The sequence below is a fragment of the Anoplopoma fimbria genome, chromosome 19 (assembly GCF_027596085.1).
Source record: "Anoplopoma fimbria isolate UVic2021 breed Golden Eagle Sablefish chromosome 19, Afim_UVic_2022, whole genome shotgun sequence".
Lineage (NCBI taxonomy): Eukaryota > Metazoa > Chordata > Actinopteri > Perciformes > Anoplopomatidae > Anoplopoma > Anoplopoma fimbria.
In genome coordinates, this window is record NC_072467.1 from 27,407,318 (window position 1) to 27,433,093 (window position 25,776).

The 25,776-nt window shown below is 39.1% G+C and overlaps 2 protein-coding genes across 3 annotated transcripts in view; both read left to right on the forward strand.

Moving 5' to 3' along the window:
• Nucleotides 1-824: 824 nt before the first annotated feature.
• tdrd12 (tudor domain containing 12) lies at nucleotides 825-20,784 on the forward strand. Of its 2 annotated transcripts, none has more exons than XM_054619865.1 (37): nucleotides 825-922; nucleotides 1,882-2,046; nucleotides 2,161-2,297; nucleotides 3,439-3,558; nucleotides 3,705-3,760; nucleotides 3,879-3,964; nucleotides 4,146-4,308; nucleotides 4,437-4,504; nucleotides 4,589-4,680; nucleotides 5,532-5,597; nucleotides 5,686-5,737; nucleotides 5,946-6,025; nucleotides 7,062-7,121; nucleotides 7,238-7,297; nucleotides 7,380-7,454; nucleotides 7,728-7,788; nucleotides 8,352-8,459; nucleotides 9,328-9,513; nucleotides 9,647-9,800; nucleotides 10,314-10,441; nucleotides 10,621-10,812; nucleotides 11,195-11,323; nucleotides 12,279-12,396; nucleotides 12,835-12,974; nucleotides 13,106-13,335; nucleotides 14,043-14,124; nucleotides 14,503-14,687; nucleotides 14,798-15,005; nucleotides 16,041-16,133; nucleotides 16,559-16,731; nucleotides 16,815-17,105; nucleotides 17,866-17,915; nucleotides 18,311-18,380; nucleotides 18,587-18,700; nucleotides 19,466-19,619; nucleotides 19,726-19,786; nucleotides 19,926-20,784. In XM_054619865.1, exons 1-37 carry the CDS (start codon nucleotides 899-901, stop codon nucleotides 19,997-19,999), a joined length of 4,305 nt encoding a protein of 1,434 aa, XP_054475840.1. In that variant the 5' UTR covers nucleotides 825-898; the 3' UTR covers nucleotides 20,000-20,784. The 2 variants fall into 2 exon arrangements, with proteins under 2 accessions (XP_054475840.1, XP_054475841.1); XM_054619866.1 differs by having other exon boundaries at nucleotides 7,383-7,454.
• Nucleotides 20,785-25,583: 4,799 nt separating this feature from the next.
• Nucleotides 25,584-25,776, forward strand: part of ankrd27 (ankyrin repeat domain 27 (VPS9 domain)) — a 28,957-nt gene continuing 28,764 nt past the window's right edge. Inside the window, exon 1 of the mRNA XM_054620598.1 lies at nucleotides 25,584-25,680. The gene's annotated coding sequence lies outside the window, so the exon portion shown is untranslated. The remainder of the gene's footprint in view (nucleotides 25,681-25,776) is intronic.

Consider the following 25,776-nt stretch of genomic DNA (forward strand, 5'->3'; position numbering starts at 1 on the left):
TATTAAATAAATGAAGGGTAAATACAAACTACATTTTACTGATATAAAATAAAAGAATAAAATGTTGGTTCTTGAAATCCTAATGTTGAATATACTTGCACAATATGTTATTATTGACATTATTGGGTATAGATATTAAATAAATAAAGGGTAAATACAATACTACATTTTACTGATAATACTTTTTACTTTTTCAACGTGGGATTTTCAAAGAATATAATCACAAATGTCGAGGAGTATTTTCAAAGAATAAAATAATAAATGTTGGTTCTTGAAATCCTAATGTTGAATATACTTGCAGAATATGTTATTATTGACATTAATAGATTAATATTTTAAATAAATTAAGGGTAAATACAATACTACATTTTACTGATAATACTTTTACATTTTCAACGTGGGATTTTCAAAGAATAAATGATAAATGTTGGTTCTTGAAATCCTAATGTTAAAAATTAAAAATATTAAATAAATGCCCGGTCTCCATGGTGACAGGTCACCTCTAACGGTCACCATGGAGACGCCAGTTACGAAGCCCCGCCCCCTTTCTGGCGGTCGAGGCCGACCCGGCGCCTGTCCCGTAAAGCAGCTCATTAAACGGGTAGTTACGTCACGTTTCACGGCTTTAGACGGAAAATAAAACAGTAAAAAAAACACAAAATGTCACCCAAACATCGCCCTGATGAATTCTGCTTCACTTTAATGCGTTTTTAAGCGTTAGTTTCCCCCTGAAACTAGTTGTAACCACGCCGCTAAGCTAACGGTAGCTAGCGGGAGCTGCCAGGCGTGCGCAGTGACGTAGGCTGACGCAGTGACGTATCTGACGCAGTGACGTATCTGACGCTAACTAGCTTAACCTGGTCAGAGTCACCGAGGAGGACTAACACACACACACACCATGCTGAAGATACCCACGCTGACGGTGAGGCCAGTTAAGATAAGTTAAGGTTAAGTTAAGGTTGGTTAAGTTAAGTTAGGTTAAGGTAAGTTAAGTTAGGTTAAGTTAAGTTAAGTTTAGTTAAGGTAAGTTAAGGTAATTTAAGTTGAGTTAAGTTAGGTTAAGTTAAGTTAAGTTAGGTTAGGTTAAGGTAAGTTAGGTTAGGTTGATTAAGGTAAGTTAAGGTAATTTAAGTTGAGTTAAGTTAGGTTAAGGTAAGTTAGTTAGGTTGAGTTAAGGTAAGTTAAGTTGAGTTAAGTTAAGGTTAGGTTAAGGTAAGTTAAGTTGAGTTAAGGTAAATTAGGTTAGGTTGATTAAGTTAGGTTAAGGTTGATTAAGTTAGGTTAAGTTGAGTTAGGTTAGGTTAAGTTGAGTTAAGTTAGGTTAAGTTGAGTTAAGTTAGGTTAAGTCGAGTTAAGGTTTATTAAGTTAAGTTAGGTTAAGTCAAGTTAAGTTAAGGTTGATTAAGTTAAGGTAAGTTAAGGTTGATTAAGTTAAAGTTAAGTTAAGGTTGATTAAGTTAAGTTAAAGTTAAGTTAAGGTTGATTAAGTTAAGGTAAGTTAAGTTAAGGTTGATTAAGTTAAGGTAAGTTAAGTTAAGGTTGATTAAGTTAAGTTAATTAACCCTTAAAATCTGACCGATTTACAACTTTAATCAATCATAAATATTGTGTTTTACATCTGAGGCTCCAAAGTGACGCCATAGAAATGAATGAGAAACACACTCACACACTCACACACACACACACACACACACACACACACACACACACACACACACACACACACACACACACACACATCCCATACACACACTCACACACACACACACACACACACACACACACACACACACACACACACACACACACACACACATCCCATATGTATAAAAACCCAGTTCTGGTGCCTCCTTTCGTAACATTGCTTTCTGGGCTCTGCAGGTTGAGAGCCCGTCCTGCCTCTGGGGTCGGGTTGTTCGGGGTCCCGGCAGTGACGTGGAGACCACAGACCAGTACGACAGACTGCTGGCTCAGATGAACCTCTTCTACCACGACGTCACTCAGGACCTGCGCAAGCTGAAGCCCACATCGTTAGAGGAGGGACAGGTAATGCGACACCTGCGGTCTATCCTAGTTTTTACACGCCAGATTCAGGTGTTGGGGTGTCGTATCGGGGCTGGATGTAGATTTGAATGTGTGTGTGGCTGTGTTTCCTCTCAGGTGTGTGTGGTGTACTGGTCGGTGATGAAGTCGTGGTGTCGGGCCGTGGTGGAGTCGATCATTATGGACTCGGTGTCCTGTCAGGCTCGCTGCCTCCTTGTGGACCACGGAGAACGTCTCGTCGTCCCCTCAGAACAGTAAGACCACACAGCACCACTGCCATTTTAACAAAAATAGCCCAAAAATAGCCCAAATACAAGACTATTTGTTGGGCCGTCCTTGAAAAACAGAAATTCTCAGTCTACTAAGACTCATCTGATTTTGTAGACTAAAGGCATGTGTCCACATGGCGCCTTTTTCTGAGCGCCAGCGACTTTTTTCAATTGTTCCCAATGAGGAGAGTGTATGTGGCCACCTGCAGAAACGGCGCCGCCTCCAGCGTCTTTCTTGTGAAGCACTTCATGTTGAAAACCTCTAAACTTTTCAGAAAAGCGCCGTTGACCTCGCTGTAGAAAACGGAGGAGAAGCTTGTTTTTGCTGCGTCTCTTTATCCTGAACTTCATATTTCGAACAGACACTTTAAAAACAAAGACCGAAAAGCCCATTTATGGGAGCAGATCCGACAGGCGGACGCTGAATGTTGCTGGTGAGTGTTGTGTTTTTATAACTGTACGGCGTGACTCTCCTGGTTCCAACGTTACTGATGTCAGATTGAAGAGCTCATCTATACAAAGAATGAAGCAAGTGCTTCATTTTTGGGTGCTTAAGGTGAAAATAATCTATGTATGACACATAGATAGTAGCCCAAATAGATAATAAAAAGCAAAGGAGTGATGCTGGTCAACCTTACATCGGTTGACATATAGCGCTTTAAAAGGTACTCAAAGGCACTTTACATGTTAAACACAAACAATAAAAGCATTTTTTTTTTCTGCCAGAAAAAGGCGCTCTGTGGACACCGGCACTAATCGATCAGTCGATTGAATCGACGGATCTATAATACAGAGTTTCTCCACAAAGACTCACACAAAAGCACCACTTTAAATAATTTGTTTACCAGAAAGAAGTTCAGCAATTAACACGAAACAAAGCATAAAAAAACCGACAAATCAACTACAGAAATCTTGTTGATTGAGACCAAAACAATCGATTAGTTTTATTATTGGTCTCCTGCAGTATTTATTAAAAACATGTACATTTTTGTTGGGTCATGAAATAACCTGAAGGCATCAAAAGACAATAAAAGACCATGTGAAAGAGTTCGCAGACCTGAGGGATGTTTGTGTGACTGTGCTGTTTGATTCTTGACTTTCTTGTTTGTCGTCTCGGCCCCACAAGGATCCGAATCGCTATGCAGACTTTCCTCCAGCTGCCCTTCTGGGTGAGAAAGTTCCACCTGGCAGGAATCAAACCAACAACCCTGCGGGTTTCCGTCCACGAGGAGAAGGCAGGGCTCATGTAAGACAAGCTTACTGCTAACGACTGCACTAGTGATGGAGTTTTGAATCACAATACATTGTTTAGGGTATCCACAGTCCTCAGAAATGTCTCTAAGTTACAGATATTTATTCTAGGAAATGTAATCCACTTTCATCTCTCTGCAGTCCCTCCACTCAGTGGGACAGCTCTGCTACACTCTACCTGCACAACCTGCTACAAGGTGAGCAACACAAGCAGCGTTCGATGTTTCCCGAGCGGCTGTGCTGTGAGACCAATGTTAAAAAAACGTATATGAGATCTTTAAAGAGTAACTTTGAAAGTTTGCTTTCTTCCATCAGCGTCGACTCGGGCCGAGGCCGTGTTGCTCGAATCCGAGTCAGACTCCACCTCCGTTGAGCTCTACCTGACCGTAGGGAACGTCAAGGTGACCTTTGACACGTACCTTCAAATGAGTACCGTTATCCTAATAATGTTGACAACATTCAGATTCCATCTGCCCTTCTCTTTCTTATTTTAACACTTATTGTATTTTATTTTCACGCACATTTACTTGGTTTTTATCACTGGGATTGTTATCAGGTTTATGCTGATTTTGTTTTTTTCAGATCTGTGTGAACGACGATCTAGTGGCCAAGAAGTTTGCGTATTACATCGGCGGTCTGGACGAGGTGGACCGACTTCCCTTCATGTTGTCTTCCAGCATCTTAACCCAAACCGTCTGCACGACCTCAATCAAGCCAACGGCACAAACAACCCAACCACCTCAAAGTAAAAGACACACAGATGTGTTTGTATTATTAAAAGTTTTTATTTTGGTTTCTCCTCAATGCAGCAGCTTCGGTCCGTTATATCTGTCAGTTACATGTACTGACGTCTGGACTGTCGCTTGTTTTCAGCGATTTCTTCAAGCCCTGGTTCGGCAGTTGGAGCCGGTGATTGGCTGACGGCTCCCTCCACACCTCAGGTCAGCAGCTCTGCTCACTGCGTCACTGTCAGGTCGCCGGTTAATACCCACACATCCTCACCTCTGACCTCTCTGCTGCTTTAGAGACGACAACAGGGGCTGAAGGCCTCTGAGGAAGGCGGCGGGTCAAAGGTCACGGACCAACAGAATGGCTCAGACTCTGCTGCTGCAGAGAGGTGAGCGCACACTTGGTTCAGTTCAGCAGTTCACTGTTGGACAGAGAAAATAGTACAGTACATATGTAGTAATTTACAGATGTTGGTCTATTTTGCTTCTCAAACACTAAAAAACAAAACTTTGTCTATTTGCTTCTGTAGATTTCTCATAAATTCACCAAAAGTTACCATTATATAATGCCTCATTTGTATATTTAAACAGAAAACTTTTGAAAACGTATAATACAAAAGATAATCATCTCTCAGTAATCAGCTGGTGAAGTTTCATGTTGATATCTATTAGATTTTTTTTACCCTATTCACCTGTAGAGTCTTCAACATGTATGTAATTTAACTAAACATATCTTTAAAGGATGTTTTCTCGAAATGAGTTTTTTCTCAGACTCTGATCCATAAATCTCCACTTCAGTAGCTCTTACATACACCAAACTTTACAGCTTCATTCCTCTCTATATTCTGAAGGTGTCTACAGAGGGGTTTGTTCAGATATCATTCATAGCCTGATTTATACAACATTTTATTACTTAAAACATGGAGAACACACTTTTTTTTTCTATGGCTGTTGACAGTATATTTTCTGATTTTTGGAGTGTTACAAAGAGATATCTTAAATTCCCTCTTTAAAAACCTTAAACTCTAATATGTCAACAAAATGAAACAAGAATTTTCAACCTGTCTTTATCCAATGTTCAGATATATGTTCTGGAAATGTTGGTAAATTAGCACATATTTGATAGGATTATGACTCATTTGTCCAGATGTTAAAATCAACTAGTTGTTTTTTTTTGTTTAGTTTTTTTACATTATTCCCCTGAAGTGTCTTCCATTAACTCATCTGCTCTCATGTTCAGCGACTCTTCGGAGGAAACAGACTCGTCTCTGGCTGCAGCTCTGACCAAAGACCTCAGTCTGTTCAGGTGAGAAATGACCTCAATCACACACAGTTCTGCGTCTATTTTATTACGACTGTTTGATACCGACGGAGCACTTTGTGTTCCCAAACAGGTTCCTGAAGTTTCTGAATCCTGGCAGCAGCTTCCAGCAGGCGGCTCCCACTGTGAGTACAAACAGGAAGTGTTTCTCTGACTTTCTTTTCATCACATAGTCTTTGGACATCTTAACAAGGCTGTAAGTTACACTGTAATGGAGTTCATACTGATGTGTTTTTTGTTTTTTCATGCTGTGTTTCAACTGTACAATCTGGGTATTAATCCCTGAACAATGAATCTATATCTAAAGCGTGTTTTGTTTGTTTTTTGTCACAGGTCAGTCAGCATGAAGAGATAAAAGACAGTCGACCTGAAGAGACGACTGCGGCCTCCAGAAACTTCACAGGACAGGAAGTGTATGCTTTCAAATATTCAGTTAACTGACTTAAGGCCGACTGGGACAGGATTAGAAGTACTGTGAGTGAAGTATTCACCACGCTCCTCTGGCATTTAACTCTTCATATCAGGGAGGTATTTGAAAACATCAGTATATGAAAGGATACGGTCTGTAAAGACACGGACGTTCTGCAGGACGAAGCCAAAAGCCTCCACGGAGGGGGGAGGGGGGGGAGTTAAAGGGGAGGCAGGGAGGGTGAGACATGTTGTTTTCATTCAGTGGGACTTACATCTCCGTCTATTTGAAATAAACATCCAGAAATAAAATAAATTATTAATAATAATAATAGTTTAAAAGACGCTTCATAACTTTCCTGAGAATCATCACGTTTTTAAGTTTTCCTTAGTATCAAAGTAATTCAGTGATAGTTGTCAGTACATTCATTTGTACACTGAAAACATTATCTGCCAACAGCTATTCCAGCGTTCTTGTAAGTTTACCAAAATGTAAACAGGTAGAGGCCAAAACAAGCTGACAAAAAATGAATAAACGTGCCGAAAATAAAAGAGCAAGTATGGTCTGTGAAAATGACAGAAAAGAAGAAATCAAATAAATCAGTGTGAAATATAAACTAGATTAATATAATAGAATAGTTTTAAATACAATAACAATAATATAGAATATTTGAATCAGTGAATAGAATAATGTAAAAAATTACGATAAACAATTCTTAATCAAAGCCCTAGTTGAATATATAGATTTTAGGTTAATGTTTAAAGGTAGTTGACATTACAGCAGCGTATATGATGAGTTCTTGCTTTCCAGGTTAGTCGCAATATTTGCTTTGTCACTTTAAAAAAAGGAAAAATTCACACTGAGCTGATTAAGAAAGAGACTAGAGAAATAAATCCCGTCCAAATGAGGCGTAAATATTTAACTGATAAGATCAGAGCTGTCCCCTTCTTCCTCCCACCTGAGTTATCAGACCTGTGCTCTACTCTATCTACCAAAAACAATCGCTATATATTCAGTATTTCTTGTGTTTTGTCCCACAGATTATTCCCTCTGAACAGTGAGCCTGTAACACTGCTCAATCAAGCTTTGCTCAATACGAGGTGAGCTTTATTATTTCAAATGTCAATATTAGTTGATTGTTTTTTTAATGTATATATAATAAGTGAAGATTAGTAATAAGTAACTGCCTTCCTTGGCTTGATTTGTATTTCCTCAGTGGAGCTGAAGGTGTTTGTGAGAGCAGTCAGGATGAATATCTGGAGGATGAAGATACAAGGTACATTAAGCTGTGAAGTTCACTGTGTGAGTGTCTGAGCCGGTCGTCTACAGTCTTCCTCATTTCATGTTTTACGTTTCAGCAGTTCGAGCAGATCAGTGGAGTCGGGTCGAGCAGAGAAGACGTGGAGGAACGAAGAGGACTGGGCCTGTTCACGGTGAGCTGAGGAGCTGAGGATTCTAAACAAATGTGCTGAGTCGGTTAAACAGGACAGGAGTCTGATAACGGCAATGAACATCTGGTCTCGCCTCAAAGTTTATAGTTTATCCAATTAAAATCCAGATAGAAAAAGTATTACGGCAAACTGGGCAGAATGTCTCTGAGATTGCTTGTAAATCATCAGTTTATCTTCGGGGGTAAAACAAATGAAATTCCAGCTTTTTTTCGATACTAATGCTGTTTTTTTTATTCTGACTGCTGTGTGATGCAGCCTTTTAGAGTGGTTGAACCCGGAGCCGCTGAACCCCGATCCAGACGCTGCAGACGACTCGGTAGGGTGAACTTCACAAACCAAAATGTTTTTTATTTTCATTCAGCTGATGCTCAGAGTTCTCTACCTTTTTGCTCTGAAGGATGTTTGGGCTGCTTGACTGAATCCTGTAGATACACGAGAGTTTAGTGAGCAGACGATGGTCTAAAAAACATGAATTGGGTCTTAAAATATCCCTGGAACTCCCTGAACATCCTGGTCCCTGCGGTTGAAACGCAATGAGTTCCTCAAAAGGTTCCTAGTCCCTTGGGATAGTTCTTGTGGGCGAAAAGGGGAATTGGTCACATTTGTGGAGGTGGTGTTCATTTCAGCTGAGGCGACTTTCCTCCAATATGAAACTTTTGGAAATTGTAAAACTTGACCTGAACTCTAGTTGATTTGAGGGAAAATTGAAAATAAAGGAAAAAAACATCTTCTTCTCGCGTGCGTCTGCTTCACCTGAGCTGCTAATTCCACTCCTGATGTTCGATCAACCTCATGTGACCCCTGAATGCACCGCAGCAGGTTTTTTGATATTTACTGTCTCACGGGTCTTTGTTTCTCCGGCCTCCTGACTGTCCTCAGGCTGCTCCCAGTGATCCCAGGAGGAGTGGGATTCTGGTGCACTCTGTCTTCCCAGTGGAGCCCTGCACCAGCCTGGACGATGCCCCCCTCACAGACGCCCTCCGCTGGGTAAACGAGAATGTGCTCTGACCTTTCTCTTGAAATTGAGAAGAAGACAAAAATAAGGGACAAACACTTTGGTGAAGACTGAGAGATGTGAAACAACATTCCCTTAGTTACCTTTACTTGTAGGTTTAGTTAAAAATAATAAGGGTTCCGATTTCAAAGAGTAAAAATAACTTCTTCCTATGTCTTGAATTATAAAAAAAAATACAAAACTGAATCTGACTTTGTTCTTTAAACCACTGCAATAAAGTTGGTTTATAACATAATGAGTAAACTTCTCCATCTGGTATGAGTTTTGCTAGCTATCTGTGAATCCATTTCTAAGTTAGTGCATTAGTCCTTACCAAGATATTTGTTTCTAGCAAGAAAGAAAAGTTTTGTAACTTTTGCTTTACAGGAAGAAGAAACTAAAAGCTAGTTTCAAACCAGTGTTTACTGAGTCTAAACTTAATTAAATGTAATCAGATTCATGGTATTTCTTATCTGTAATGATGTTGGTTGTTTAATCTTTTCTGTCACCAGAACTAGTGGGAGAATGCACACTGTGACTCCAATTGACACCATTATTAAAACAGCAATTCCATCTAAATGTCTGTCTATGTCTATGATGTTTTATCCTCCAATCATTGTAAGCAGCTCATGCATTGTGTTTTTGCATGAACATAAAAAGCTAGTCTGGTGGGGCATCTGGCTTTAATATGGTGAATCTCCATTAGGCCAAGTTTTAAACTCAACAGCAGCTGGTGCAACTGGTTTACACCTTTATGGAAGGGGAGGCAAAAGAGACTGTGGCTGTTACTTTGATGTTTATTCACTGTTAAACTCTTAAAAGCTTAAACTGAGTTTCACACAGCGGCCGCTCTGCCTCCAGGTGTTGCGTAAGAAGCAGCACAGCACTCTGACTCCAGCTGAGCGTTACAGCTGGCCAGCTGTGGCCCGAGGATGCAACACCGTCATCGTCTCCCACAACGCCGACCAGCCTCTCAGCTACGTCGCCCCGCTCCTCACCCACATCCTGCTCAACTCCATCTTCACCTCCCTCACCTCCAGCACAGGGGTGAGTACATCGCTTATACATGGATTTAGATCATAGCTGCTTAATTTGTTCCAGCAGCACCATTATTTGACTGACTGTTCTGAGAGGGTGGTGCTTTAATTTTTGGTTCTGCTCTTTCTTTGTTGACGTCCAGCCCATAGTGGTGCTGCTGTGTCCAGGCTGGGAGAAGGCCCAGGCGGTGTACGACCTGCTGGAGGAGATGAAGGTCGCCCAGGTCCTCCACCCTGTCATCTTACTGCTGGGCGTCGGCAAAGACGAGGCCAAGGCCGTCAGGATCCCCAAAAACTGTGAGCAGAGCTGTGAGGTTGTTTATGGAGATAGAAAATTCCCCAAAATGCATTTATTATTATCTCTCCAAGGAGATAATGTATTTTCCTGTGCATGATTGTGCTTCCTTGTGTCTGTCCTCGGCTAATCTCGCAAACTACATTATTCTTTGGCCTCATTTATGACTGTAGGACCCTTTCGTGGTTGCAGCGATTCACACTTTTTGAAAACATATTTTAATGAATGATTTATACGGTCAAAGACTGCACAAACACACACCGGCACAAATATATATCGGTTATTCTGTTAAGAGGAAGCGTCCAACAGTCAACATGAAAGAGTGAACCTCAGTTCAGCTTCACAGAGCCGATGCAGATTTAAATGAGAGTATCTTTTATGTGAGACGGGCAAGAGAAAAAACGCATCTGCATTTGTGATTGTGATCATTCAATCAGACATATAAGCGGTCTTTGCAGACAAACCTGGCGGTTTGGTCTTTGTTTATGCTAAACTAAGGTCATATCATTTCCAAGGCCTGCTGTTAGTGACCACTCCCTTCAGTCTGGTCCGTCTGCTGTCCTGCCACTGCTTCCTGTTCCTGCGTCTCTACCACCTCGTGCTGGACGAGGCCGACCAGCTCTTTACTTTGGCTCCGGATCAGGTGACCGTCTGCTCATCATTCACACTCAAAAGTTTCTGCAGCTACATCATTTGCTTTTTCCAGTATTTTTTGAAACTGCTTAATTCTCTCAACTTTTAAAGTTATTTCATGAATATGTTTATTTATTTAGCTTTTGCTTTTCTACGCATTTCTTTAAATGATGAATGTTCTCCCGTTAGATGGCGACCATTTTGCAGCATTTCCAGAAGGTGACCTCCAGCGAGGAGAAGGCTTCCTGTCCTCAGCAGCTCGTTGCCGTGGCGAAAAGATGGACCAGTCACATGGAAGGTTTGGTAGCCAATCACATGCCATACCCCTGCATTGTCATGACCGTCCCTGAGGAAGCCGCTCTCTATGGTAACGTTCAGCAGGTCAGTCTCAATGAATCACTTGTAATCACAGCTTAATGTTGCCAATGTTCACTGAAGGGTTTTAAAGCCGAAGATATCTGTTTGATCAGCAACATTTAAAACGTGTAAAAGATACAAAAAGTGCTGTTAAATAACTTTATTTCATTATTAAGACGTATTAAAATGTATCTGATTTATCTTGATCACATTTTCTAATAATCAAGATCCAAATTTCTGAAAAAAATATGAATTATTAACCTTTATTTGTCTTAATAATTGCAGATCGTTTTGTATGCATGCTCTGTACCGACTGAAGGACTGTGTGTAATGACTTAATGCTCAACTCTAAGTTCTGATGTGTGATGAGATTCCTAGTGTTCAGGAGCTGTTTGTCTTCCTGCAGATCATCCTCATGACTCTGGAGAGCAGCAAGCTCTCAGTACTGTTGGGTGCGTTGGATTTCAACCCCGACGTCGGCCAGAAGACTCTGATCGTAGCCAACTCTGCTCAGGAGGTTGAAGACGTGTTCAAGGTGACTCTGTGGCTTCAGGTTCAGATTTCTCCATCAGCGCTGTCAGCTTTTCATTAAAGTCAAGCCTGATAAAATGGTTTTGATTAAAAAGTTGCGACAACAGCGCGAGCATGACGATATTGAAACGTGTCTGTATCACACGCTCTATATGAATACGTGTGAGCTCAGCTGAAAGTTTGTGTCCTGCCGAAAAGAGAGTCAAGAGTCGTATTTACTAACAAATATTTGCAAAATAATTGATAATACAACACATTAAGAATTGCATTGATAGCACCGACAGGAGACATCCTCATTAGACGGCCTTCCTCAGAAAACAGAGATTGCAGCCACACATATACTTTTTGGAAAGTTAAACTGTGTATTCCTTTGGTTTTATTGTTAATTTAGGATCAAATTGACATACTAACAATTAAAGAAACATATTTTATTTGTTGTAATACCAAGACATCCTTTGCAGCATCAAAATACCAGAACTAGAGTTGTTTTCGAGCCTGAAATGCTGGATATCACGTTATCATATTATTTAGCTGCTCATTTATGCTACACATGAACAACAACAAGTGTCACTCTCTACCCGATCTGTTCATCCTGCCCGATCACTACTGCACACGTGCAAACCAGTACCATCTATGTTTAAATCAACAGGAGGTTCCATGCAGTGACATTATAATCAGCCAGGCTCAATTCATTTAAAATTAGTATTTGGCAAAGGTAAATTATAATGTTATCATGATGTGTTCAAATGCAATCTTGTGAAATGTATTTTTTTAGGAGAAACTAGAATAAATCCAGCTGTCTAAAGGAGACGTTTTCACAGCAATATGAAATGTATATTAGAGATGAAATATGACTTTCTCTCTTCATCAACATGCATCATCTACAGATGTAGTGCACCGATAGTGGAGAGAGAAACCAAAGTGTAGTCTTCCTTAAATGAATCTTTTCTAATCTTCAGGCCGTGAGCAACAAATCAGCATTCTGCCTCAAGACCCACGAAGGGTTAACACACCAGTTTGACTTCGTCATCCAGCAGTGGAGGAAAGACGTCGGCCCCGGCACTCATGTTATTCTGGGTAAACTGAACATATATTTATATAACGTGTCTGTCGGGCCCAAACCTCAAATCTACATGTTTCTTTATTTATTTATTTTTATTTATATATATATATATATATATATATATATATATATATATGAGCCTGTGGCTCCATCTTGAATCTCGTAACTCCATCGGATACTCAAATTGTCCGCAAAACCTTGTATCTCCACCCCATTTGCACTTGATTTTGGTAAAATATTAATTATATAATGACACATGCAATATTTGACTATATATGAAGACGTAATACAAACTTTGACGACAATGTGTTCAATTTAAAAACAGTAGTTTTTTTTCATTTCCACCCCGACACGAAGAAAAGGAAACAAAATGAACATCAACAGTAAAACTAATTTCATTGAATCTCCTCCCAGAATATTTATTCATGCTGAGTTTGACCTTTGACCTCTAGTGACCACCAGCGAGTGTCTGAAGTGTCTGGGAGTCAGAGATGCGACCTGCGTCGTCCACTACGGCTTCCCCACTTCCCCCAAACTGTTCGGCGGCCGGCTCTCCTGTATGGCCGAGAACTTCAGGAACCTCTCTGAACGAGTGAGAGACAGACGCATCTTCTGTTCCCGTAGAAACGATCAACGCAATAACACAACTTCGGATTCATCGTCCACATTTGCAGCTAAAAGGTGAAATGTTTTGTTTACGTCTCTCTTGATTTCTTCACCGAGGTTTCCTCCGAGGACCAAACGGGGAGCCGCCGTCGCCTCTCCAGGTCGGTGCTGCTGATCTCTGAGAGGAACGCCTGTCACGTGGTCGGGGTTCTGCGTTACCTGGGCCGAACCAACGCCCTGCTTCCCCCGGAGCTGCTGTCCTTCGCTCAGGGGGTCCACGTGGCCCGGGAGGACCAGAAGACCAACAGGCCTCTCTGCAGATACCTGAAGAGCTTTGGAGTCTGCAGGTCAGCTTCTGCTCTGTAGTTCATGTTGTGTTGTTTCTGTTGAATAAACTGAGCGTTTAATCCACTTAGTTTCAAATCTGTAAAGGCAAGAACACACAGACTTTGTTCAGCTGTATCGGCTTTGTTTAATCTCTTGTTAAACACACATTTTTTAACCAGTCGAGAGCTGAAACAATTAGTCAATGAATGAATGAATAGATTGACAGAAAGTCGATTTAAAAAAACAACTGACCATGGATTAATCCATTTATTCTTCTGTCAGAATGCCAAACGTGAACCTTCAGCTTTTTAGACGTTTGGATGTAAAGACGTCAGGCAGAGCTGCACCGAATGCTATTTTCTCGTTCGATTCAGACTTCTTTTTTAAATCTGACCTTTTCGTTAATTCTACGTCTATAATTGACAGTATATGGCAACATTTTTGTAACTTTTGTTGAATGGAAAATTTTAATTAAATTCTATATTCATAACCAAACATTGACATTGTAGAAATACTTAAATGTTTTTTAACAAATCTCAAAGTCGTTCCAAACTTTTCAGAGCGGAGGATCTTCTCAGTGTCACAGGTTTCTGTGGACTTTTGGAATTAAAGCTTGTAAGATTTTGGCATTTATAGCCAGATTGAGTAAAAGAAATAGCTTCCTGGTTCAAAAGAGAAAATGAGCCACAAAATCAGATTTATTGTGTTTTCTTTCTTTCCTCTGCAGAGACAGCAGTGTGTGTCCCGACCGTCACAGATTCATCTCCCAGCTGGACCAGTCCGTGCTTCCTGCCTCAGGAGTCATAGAAGTGAGGACATACACATCTTTGTCTCTATTTTATTATGTATATATATATATATACACATATATATCAGACACTTCTGCCTAGAGAGCACAGTTTAACAGAACCTCTTTATTTAAAGACATTGTCTGAATTAGTGGTGTATAGTTCACACTGCTCATGAAGTCGATAGCTTCAGATCTCATTCTCTGAAGTCATGATCACATTATTAATTCAAATAATTAGTCATTTTCTATTATTATTATTACACAGTTCTTGGCCGTCATCTTTACTAATTAATCACAAAAAATGTGGATTACAATGTTACACCCCCATAGTGTCGTCTTTTTCTACACCAAAATCCACGACAGCACTTGTATTGAATGTTGCGTCTGATGCTCGCAGGTCGTCCCTCTCTACATCAAGACGGCATCGGTGTTCTACGGCCGCGTCGTCCAGAAGGAGGACGGAGGAGGCTTTCGGAGCATGGCGTCCGAGATGACGGCGTACTATGCCGACAGGAAACCTGGAGCCAAGGAGCTGCTGGAGGGAGGCTTATACGCCGTGCAGGAGGACGAGCTCTTCCACAGGTCAGAGGTTTGAAACATCTGTGGGGGTTTTATTCATGATGTTCAAACCTGTATTGATCAGAGCGACACAGAAATATGTGTGCAATGCCACTGTGTGCTCCCTGCGGCAGGGTGAAGATCCTGTCCGTCCCAGAGAGAGGTGACCGGCTGTTTTTCAGCGTCTTTGTCCGCTTTATCGACGTGGGAAAGGAGGAGGAGGTCAAATCCCATCAGATCCTCCAGCTCCCGGATCAGTTCCACTCTCTGCCCGGCCAGGCCGTGGAGATCGTCGTCTGCCGGGTCAAACCCGTCGATGCCGAGACCGACTGGCACCCAAAGGTTTTCCTGCTCTCAAACACATCACCACTATTTCTGTGTTTGATTTTCCTCTTTTTATTTACTTAAAGCTGGGAAATGAACAGTTTGTCACAGGGTGTCTTTAAAGCCCACTAACAGTGACCTCATGACCCTGTTCAAATTAGTAAACGTCCTAAAAACACTGCAGTTCATAAACATTTAATCAGCTGGCAGAACTCACTCACTGTAAATCTGCTGTGAATCCTTGTTGATATTGATATTGCAATATTTACTGTGAGATGAAAGAAAGATAGAAAGTTAAATATCTCCTTAAATTCTCTGGATGTGTTAAGCTATTGCAGTGAGAAGGATGAAGGCCTGTATGGAATATCATTTCTTTACATTCAAAACTTCTATTGAGGTCTTTGAATGTCGTATTTTATGATGTCACGCCCCCCAAAAAAAGATCCTAAATCAACCATCTTTAATGAACATAACTCGACAGTGCGTGCCTCCTTTTATGTGCGGCGAGTCGGAGAGCAAACGTTGTTTTTGAAAAGCTAAACGCGGAGTGAAGCAGAATATTTCAATCTGCATCAAAATAAAAACACTTCCTTTAAACATTTAACTAGTTTAATATATAACATTTAGCTAAAATTGTGTACTACGAACTTTCAAAGACTCATTGTTATTGGTAAAAATACAGTTTTTTATATTTATTGGGTAATGAGGTCACTGATGGGGTCTTTATATTTCCTACTTTTATTACATTTTTAAATGACCAAAAAACAACTCATCTAGAACAAGAAAAGGAGAACATGAGTGAGGTCATTGTGTTTTTTTCTATATTGTTTAATTCAGTTTTCTTTCAAATTTGAAAATTGCCCTTAACTGTCATTTTAACTGTTCTGTGTGTTGAGTTAAAGTCATTTAATTAACAGACAGCCAGCATTAAATCTGCAGGTATTGGTGCTCAGATTTGTGGCTCCTTTGACGTTGTGCTCTTGAACATCATTCATGTGTAAAACAAGCAGCCGTGTGCTGGTCATGTGATTGGACTCTTGTTTTGGCTCACAGGTCACCAGAGCGATCAACCAGAAGATCCGAGGCCTTCAGCACCGAGCCCGAGCGGTGTTCAGTCTGGGAAACACTGTGTTTGTTGACCCCATGGTGAGTTTTTTTTTTTTCATCGTTTAGTCAGATTGTTACTGATTCACAAATCAATACAATAATCAATCAATAATCTCGCCCTCTGGGGACTGAAGCTTGGTTTAAACTTGCGCTACTACTCTGACCTCGACTCTCTTAATACACAAACGTGTGTCAATTCATTACTGTGAGGCAAAAACAAGTACTTGATTTCTTCTTCTTTTGCAATTATAAAAAAGGTAATTATACCAAGGAGTCAAAAGAAAAAGTAAAACGGAATTTGAATTTTTAGAAATAGAAATTAATTTATTATTCACATTTGTAGCCTCAGGCAAAAAAAAAGGCATCTAAAAAAAGTTGATAAAAGGATTTTGTGAGCAAATTTTAAAGTGTGTTGGACTGGGCTGTTTTGATGCACAACATTTGTATTATACATTTTTTCCCAGGTCCGGTTGACCCAGGTTCCAGGTATGAAAACTGTCATCAATGAATACAGCGTGCAGTCAGAGATCCTGAACACTGGGATGGGAGTCAGCAACCAGGAGCATCTGGACCTGCTGAGGGCGCTCTGCCAGCAAGACGAGGTCGGCGGCAGCAAGGAGGCGGGTCACATCTCCGGGTAAGGAAGCACTCGAGCGGTGGGTACGGAAGATATCGGCCACCGTCACCACGATGAATGAAGCAGCAATCTGTTGTTTGTAGGTCGGGGGATGGTCCGGCGTCTCTGGAGGTCAGGATCAAAGCTGAGGTGGAGGTTCTTGCCGAAGCCGTCAGAGCAGTCGAGGTCAGCAGCATGCTCGATGACCTTCCTCTCCTCGAGCCGTGTGAGCCGCTTAGTCCAGTATCTCCAACGATCCAGTCTCCGGTCCCAGAACCACAAGCACCTCCAGCAGCTAACCTTCACCTGGTCCCAGTGTGTGATAAGAAACCCCTGCTGGACAGACAGATAAACACCCACACAGCTGATCTGAGGTCAGCTGAGCAGATCATGAGGTTGGTGTCTTCATACTAAAAATAATAGGTTGGTCATTTTTTAGGCTTCAAAAATTTCGGATTTAGATAAATATGACATCACAAACATGTTCCAACAATTGTTTAACCTGCCTTGAGTAGTGAAAGCTACAAACACACTCATCAAACGCTGCATTTTAGGATCCAGCAGCTCTTAACTGACTGTTGAGTTTGTAACCTGAGCTTGGTAAAAAGTCACATTGAGACCTGAGGGATTATTGGGTTAACGAGGCATGCTGAGCCTAAGGGTTGCCAACTGTCCCTAGAATCAGGAATCGTGCCGTAATTGGAAACTTAAAGATGTGCTCTGTATTGAACTGCATCAATGCAGTGCAAATCTACAAAGGGAAATAGGTTGGACGATTGAGATTTGTATGTGATAAAAAGAAACCCTTCTGATCTGAGAAAGAAAAAGCTCTTAGAGGGCCAGCCTATACTCATAGAACCTGGAGTTGCAATATGTAACTATAGCAGTACTAGCTGTCTGTAGCACTATCTAGCTAGCCTGAATTCTTCACTATAAGAATCCGTGGTGATGTGTGTTTATGTAATATTTGTGTTGCAATTAAAGAGCAAAGTCAACATTTTAATCAGAGAAGTTTAGTTATAGAAACAATTATCACACAGTCACAAATATTATATAAAATATCTGAACTTTCAGCTGAAAGTCCCTCAGAGGGATTTATATTTTTTTGGTCTTATTACAGAACTGAAACAAAGCTTTTTTTATTTTGATACACAGGATCAGAGATGGAGAACTTCGCCCTGCTTGTCTCAACCTCGCTGGAAATGGTAAAAATTAAATAATAATAGAGTTATCCTCAGTAGGAATTGTAGATTGTCACAGAGAAGCACCGCCGTGCATGTTGATCATGTAGAATATTACATTTAAAAAAGTTAGATAATTACTCATAGATCAGACTTTTTATGTTGTGACACTCTTCAGATTGAATGTTTTGATATTCATTCCTAAAACTGGATCAAAGTTATCACTACACAGAAAAACAGATACATATTTATCATTATTAAATGAAGTAAATAACACCCAGTGTAAGAATAAGAGTGAAATGAAGGCCTTGTAGCTGCTTCCACATTTAATGTCAGTATCTGAAATGTGAAAACAGAATTGTGTCCTGAACCTGAGACGAACATTGTGGTTAATAATCGTGACCCGTCTCTGTGTTCAGGTGACGATCAAAGCAACAGACAGCAGGTCTTCAGCACTAATGAGACGGACTGTGATGACTCCACAAAAAGGTACAAAGTGGGTTTTAAAAAGAAAATCCTTCCTACTCAGTGATGGGTAACGTACGTTTAAATGTGACTTGTTATATCATAAAGTTACTGCCATTTAAAAGTAACTCAAAAGCCACGCAGGTTGATATTTCTGAGCTTCCACGCAGAGGAATGAGCTCGAGATGTCTGTGATTTATATTCGTGTCCTCCTCCGGGTTTGTTTTCAGTTTCCACCCTCCGGCCCGTTGGTACCAGACGTCCGACTCTGTGATCGTGACGGTGAAGCTGAGGAACCCGGAGAGCCAGCGCTGCGATTTCTACCCCGACAGAGTCGTGTACAGGTCTGTCAGTTTACACCGTGGCCAATGAGAACGGTTGTTTCTGACCGGCTGCTAACATATCAGACATTAGTTCAGGTTCCTCATCCACGAAGCCCAATCAGTTTTACTTGTTGGGACATTTGACACTAAAGTCATCCTGTAATCTGTTGTTTCTGAGTAATACAGCTGTTACTCAGCTTAAGACTTAATCAAATAAATATTATGTGGCGCACACTGCAAAGATGTGATATGAAGTGAGTCATTACTTTGATTGATTCCAAAAATAAGAGAGGTTAGAACAAGCTGTTGCTGCAGTGTTTCCACCGATCGCTTTGAAGCCTCGATTTAAGTATTTAATCTTTGATTACGGCCGTCGCAATTTATACGTCTCTGGTGTGGACCTGTCAATCAGTGTGTAGCCCCGCCCTAAAGCATCCCCTGCTTTATGGTCTGTTTGACTCTAAATGGAGCATCATTTACTAAATGAACATCATGCTGTATTGAAGAAGACTTGAAACTAGAGATTGAGACCATAAACTCATGTTTACAATGTTTACTGAGGGAATAAATCAAGAGAGAAGTAGAGTCATTTTCTCATAGACTTCTATACAACCAGAGGAGTCGCCCCCTGGTGGACAGGAGAGAGAATGCAGCTTTAAGACATGAAGCATCGACTTCACTTTTCAGAACCGGAGGTGGCCACCTGGTTGACACTCTCTCTCTCTCTCTCTCTCTCTCTCTCTCTCTCTCTCTCTCTCTCTCTCTCTTTTTGTTGCTCGTGTTCAGTTGCAGAGCGAACGCTCGGACCTACAGAGCCGACCTGCAGCTTCACGGCAACATCGCTGCTGAGCGTTGTTGCTGGGAGATGAAGTCCAATGAGCCAGTCCTCAAACTGGTCAAACAACAGCAGGGATACTGGGAAAGACTCCTCAGGAACAAGGTACTGGACTCAGTTTTGTTCTATGTTAAGTAGTAAGTGATGAGAAATTCCTTAAAGCTGGTGGAGACAAGTTGATATTATATTCAACAATTAACTTTTTCCTCAGAATATTTTTGTGAGTTACGACATGGAGCACTTTGAAGAGGAGGAAGACAGAACACCAAATGGTAGGAACCACACCAACAACCTGAGAACATAAACATTTGACGGTATCATTTCTGATATTGGGGGGGGGAATATGAAGTGTACTATTTGTTATCTGCTGTATTGAAGTGACGACCGTACTTTTCGTGGTTTGGTCTTCAGGACTGTACTTTGTGGAGGACACGGGAAAAGACAACTGGTACGTGAACTCAGAGAGCGGCAGTGAGAGCGACTGAAGATTAAAGACAGACGCTAAGGAACAAAAGCACACGACCAACCTTTCTCTCATCTATTATAAATCTGAGATCATCTGTTGTACTGGTGCTGTGACCTTTGACCTCTTTAATATTAAAGGGATCTGGGCATAGAAACTCCTGCGCTGACTTTATAAACTATTCAGATTTACGTTTATTTTTCTCAAACACAAAGCAAGATGTAATATGACGTTCACGTTACAGAACTCACTATATATCCCAATATTACAAATCATAAATAGGCCTGAAGGATATTCACAGTCTGTACAGAACGATCAGCAGATAAATGGTTTTATGCACCATCAGCTGTCTATTCTTTCTTTAAAAAGCTACATGGTATCAACCGCCATGGTTTTGGGGGGGAATGTTCCACACTGAGGCCATTTAAAATGTTAAATTAGGCACCAATGTGACTTTTTCAGTCCCCATACAGATACCTTTGGGAGTCACCAGTGTTTAATTGATGAGCTGTGGCTGTGATCATTCTTTAAAGTGTAAGGCAACATCAGGCTTGACTTAAACATTGATTTTCTATAATACTATACTATAATCCCAAACTATAAAAATTGATAAATAATTACAGATATTAGTGGTTGAACGGATCATAAAAGTCACGTTTCGGATTGTATCAATGATCAAAGTCAGAGATCATTGATGATCCATATTGGCAGATACAGATCCTTTTGTTGTTCGATTATAGCAGCTGGTCTACAAGGATCCAGAATTTGTATTTATTTATTTTTTGCCACCATTCCAAACATAATTTGAACCGCTCTGAAGTCAGTAAACCATAAAAAATACTAAATGTTATTTTTCTTTGTTATAGTCATTTATAGTGTTTTTTTTTCTTCATAAAAATACAATTCAATTGATAAGGAAATTAAAGATTGTATTTTTATGGATTAAAATAAATATAGTCAAAAATAGTTTAAGGATGTATAATAATCTGATTAGAGCTAGTGTTAGGAAGTTAAACATCATAATTCATCTCTAATATCTATTTATATTAATGTGAAAACATCTCCTTCAAACTACTGGATTTATTCTAGTTCATCACCAACAACACTACATTTTACAGATTACATGTGAACACATCATGATAACGTTATAATTTACCTTCAGACAATACTCAATGTAACTGAAAGGGACTGTCGTTTTAGCCGTTAGCGGTGCTGCTAACATTACTAGCTCTCCTCCTGTTGATTTAAACACAGATTGGTTGTTTATAATGTAACATTATCAGAGACTAGAAAAGCATAAATGATGTCCTGATCTCATATTTTACTGAATATTGGAGGATAACGACCGTCAGTAAAACTTTATTTCACACTGTGATGGTTAACGTTAAACTGTGTCATTAATCCGCGGTTCACAATCGTGCCAATCCGTGAGGGGGGATCACTACGGATCACTCAAACAATGGTCCGTTACACCACTAATTGATATAAATCTACTGAATTGTTATTTATTAAAATACCACATTTGCCTATTGTCTCCAATACCTGATCCAGCTGTTTGAGTCAGTCTCCTTTGAAGTGATTTAGTGGTTTTTTTTTAATGGTATTCAGGGTTGAAGACAGGAAAAAATAAGAGTCGAATCGCCAATCCTGCCTTCAATTTGTGACACGTCTATGTTACAGGATACGACTCCCTCTATCATTAGAGCCTCGATTTGGATGAGGAAAAACTCCCCTGCAAAAAATAAAAAACCTTTAACAGGGGAAACATGTTTTTCTCTTAAAGCACTTTGTTTTGTGAAAAGTATTAGAGAATGTTTGTGTTCTGTTTGTATTTTCAGCAGTTTTACACTCAGTTGCAAAAGTATTCACCCTTGAGACTTTTGAAATTCTTGTACCATAAAATCTTGGACCTTTTTCCAAGTGAAAGTCTAAATTTATTGAAAAAAGATAGATATAAACAATTTCAAAATTCACAAAATATTTTCATCTAACGAAATATTCTGCTTCAGTCCATATTTGTTGGCGTTCAGCCTTTAAAAAAACATTTAAAAAAGTTGTCTCTCCCGGATTAAGGGGGCTGACTAGCAGCAATTTAACAGCATCATCATTACAAAAATAACATTTGATACAGCCCTATTTTACTGCCTCATTTACTGTCAAGGGCTTTCTCATAAAGTACTTTTTTTTTATAAAGGTCAATGAGTTGTTACTAATGGCTATATTAATGTTTAATAATGAATGTACTATAGATCAGTTATAAGCCATTATAATAGCAATCTCTGGGTTGCCAGATTGTGAAGAATCCTTCGTTGGTGATTATTCTCTCTGTTTGGAAATAATACTTGGAGCGGGCTGACAGCTTTTGTGAGTTTAATTTAGTTTTTTTGGTAAAATTGTAAGACGTGTCGAGAGCCGATTGCTGAGTGCGTACGTTGCGGCTTTTTTTGTCTTTAATGAATATTCTTTCTTTTTTACGACTAAATAGTTAAAAAACATACATAGTATTTTTAAAACAAAATAAGATAAGATAAGATAATCCTTTATTAGTCCCGCAGCGGGGAAATTTGCAGGATTACAGCAGCATAGAGGTTAGTGCAAAACAAGAGACAGTTAAAAAAATAAATATTATAAATGTTAAAAAAAAAGAAGCTTTTGGACAATTGTGCGTGCTGTTTTTGTGTAAACACAGCGGCGGGGGCAGATTGAATTAGGTTTCACTTTCTTTTCGTGTTCATGCTGAACAGATATATTGATAAAATATTTGATTTTTACTCGCAAATGTCTTATTGCGGTAAAGGTAACCGTTAACTCAAGTTTTCTTCACTTCACCTGGTTCAGTCACCGCCACATTTAGTATTGAGCATCGATAGCCATCGCTATCTTTAGATAATAATAAAAAAAAACGCGAACGGCCAGTATTTGTTGGTGTTGTAGAAACATGGCGGTGCAACATGGCCGACTTTGTGGAAGACGACCCGCTCCCTACGTAGATAGAAATGTCTTTTTATAAGCTAAATAAAATATTAAGAGTCTCAGTTTGAGGTCATTATACACTAATGAAAACAAATTATATTCCATTTGTGCCAATTGATTTTTCTCAACCTGGCAACCTAAACGTTGTTCTTATTAACGGCTTACAAGCGAGGCTCAAGACTGACTGAACATTTTTAAGTTACTGCACATCAGAATCGGAAATGTAGTTCATTGCCAAAATAAAAGATTTAACGTGAAAGATACTCTACGTGAAACTTTAATAACAATGTAACTTTGTTTGAACTTAATTTGGTGGTACAAGAGTGGAAATGGACAAAAGACTGAATACTTTTGTAATCAATTGTAAGAGAAGTTTTACATTCTCACATTTGTTTGGACCTGATCAGATGGATCCAGCTCAGAGTTTTTCATGTGTTTAAATTGACCCTCTTTAACACAGCAGAGTGTTTACTTTACTTTCTCTGTAATCAGTTACTTACTGTTGCCTTGAAAATCCAATAAACCAAGTAAGGTATTTGTTCTGTTAAGTTTCCGCTGTTTGTCGTTTGTCATTCAAGTCACTTCAGAGAGTCCTTGTTTCTGTCGTGTTCTTCTTAGAGTATCAAAAGTAATTTAAAAAAAAAAACACATTATGCAACAAAATAGTGTGTCAGTGTTGGATTATTATTACTGATGCATTAAAGTGTCATTATAATGTTGCAGTGGGTAAATATGGAGATTATTTAGCTATTTTACATACTTTTGATTTGTCATTTCTATAACAAAGTATTCAATAATCTTGTGGAACGTAGAGTTTGTGATTTCTGTGACTTTATATTTCAACTTCACTGCATTTCAGAGGTAAATATTGTACTTTTTAACGGCAATATTTATTTTAGTTACTTAACATATTTACATTATTAATAAAAAATATTAATCAACTCATAAATTATGAGCTAAAAAAATGTGTACACATGAATGCATCAATAATTATGTTTATTATACTTTATAATCATTATTTTGAAATGGGCAATTCTGCATAATGAATACTTTAAGTAGATTTTGCATATTTACCTTTAAGGTGAGTAAAAATTGAAATATATGTATGTTAGTATTTCCACACTGGTATTGCTATTTTTTACTTTAGTAAAAGATGTGAGTACTTTTTCCAGCACTGCTGAAATGTGGTAAAGTAAAACTATAAAGTGGGCTCGAGCATTTACTTAAATCTCCGGCAATTGAAGATCGCGCTTCCATAAAATTGGAATTCATCAGCTTTGACAAAGCTCCTCCACTTCCACAAGAGAAATTATACTTTTGTGTAAAACTGGTTGAATTGCCCTTTAAAGAATGAACTATCCAGTGATTATGAGCCTCTTAATGTAATTCACCATGCTGGACAGTAGGAGGCAGTGTGAACCAGTTTGTTTTAGAAGAACACCAGTAACTAGAGGGAGTAGTAAAGTAAAACCATGAAGTGGGCTCTCTCTCTCGCAAAATATTACCTTAGTATTTCAAAATAAGAGAAACTTTCTCAAATTAATGAGAAACTTTCTCAAAACAATAATGTAGTATCTTAAAATTAGAGAAACTTTCTCAAAATATTACCTTAGTATTTCAAAATAAGATAAACTTTCTCAATATATTACCTTAGTATTTCAAAATAAGAGAAACGTTTTCAAAATATTACCTTAGTATTTCAAAATAAGAGAAACTTTCTCAAATTAATGAGTAACTTTCTCAAAACAATAACCTAGTAAATTAAAATAAGAGAAACTTTCTCAATATATTACCTTAGTATTTCAAAATAAGAGAAACGTTCTCAAAATATTACCTTAGTATTTCAAAATAAGAGAAACTTTCTCAAATTAATGAGTAACTTTCTCAAAACAGCGCTCAATATCTCTCATTCATTGTGCAATAAATGTAACATTAAACATCCATTTTTTTTTGCACACCAGACTCCATACTAAGGTAATAATTACCTTAGTATTTTAAAATAAGAGAAACATTCTCAAAACATTACCTTAGTATTTCTAAGGTATATTTTAGTATTATTTTGAAATACTAAGGTAATATTATTTTGAAATACTAAGGTAATATTTTGAGAACATCTCTTATTTTGAAATACTAAGGTAATATTATTTTGAAATACTAAGGTAATATTTTGAGAATGTTTCTCTTATTTTGAAATACTAAGGTAATATTATTTTGAAATACTAAGTTAATATTATTTTGAAATACTAAGTTAATATTATTTTGAAATATTAAGTTAATATTTTGAGAAAGTTTCTCTTATTTTGAAATACTAAGGTAATATTATTTTGAAATACTAAGTTAATATTATTTTGAAATACTAAGTTAATATTATTTTGACATACTAAGTTAATATTCTGAGAACATCTCTTATTTTGAAATACTAAGTTAATATTTTTAGAACATCTCTTATTTTGAAATGCTAAGTTAATATTCTGAGAACATCTCTTATTTTGAAATACTAAACCCACACAACCCTGACGGAAATGTTCTCTTCAAAGTAAAAGCGGCTCCTGTTGACTCAGCTTTATTTTACGTGTTTCCTCCCTCAGGTCTGGCAACCCGGAGGCAGAAGCTCCAGAAGCTCCAGCGGCAGGTCGGCCAGCTGATCCCCGCAGACAGGCGTCGACAGGCGGCCGTGGAGGAGCAGAGAGAGCCGCCATGCTGCGGAGGAGCAGTGCAGCCTGAGAGCAGGTAACATGTGTCCCTGAGAGCACCAGGCTCCTTTAGCATGCTAGCATTGTGCTCAGGCTTACATCCCCAGCATGCTGTTTTTCTCTTAGCTTGCAG

What these genes read in the sequence shown, in the direction of transcription:
- tdrd12 (XM_054619865.1), top strand. Translation starts at nt 899, where the DNA reads ATGCTGAAGATACCCACGCTGACG. An exon ending in TCTATGGTAACGTTCAGCAG is followed by an intron (nt 10,813 to 11,194) that starts GTCAGTCTCAAT and finishes GTCTTCCTGCAG; the next exon opens with ATCATCCTCATGACTCTGGA. An exon ending in AGACCGACTGGCACCCAAAG is followed by an intron (nt 15,006 to 16,040) that starts GTTTTCCTGCTC and finishes TTTGGCTCACAG; the next exon opens with GTCACCAGAGCGATCAACCA.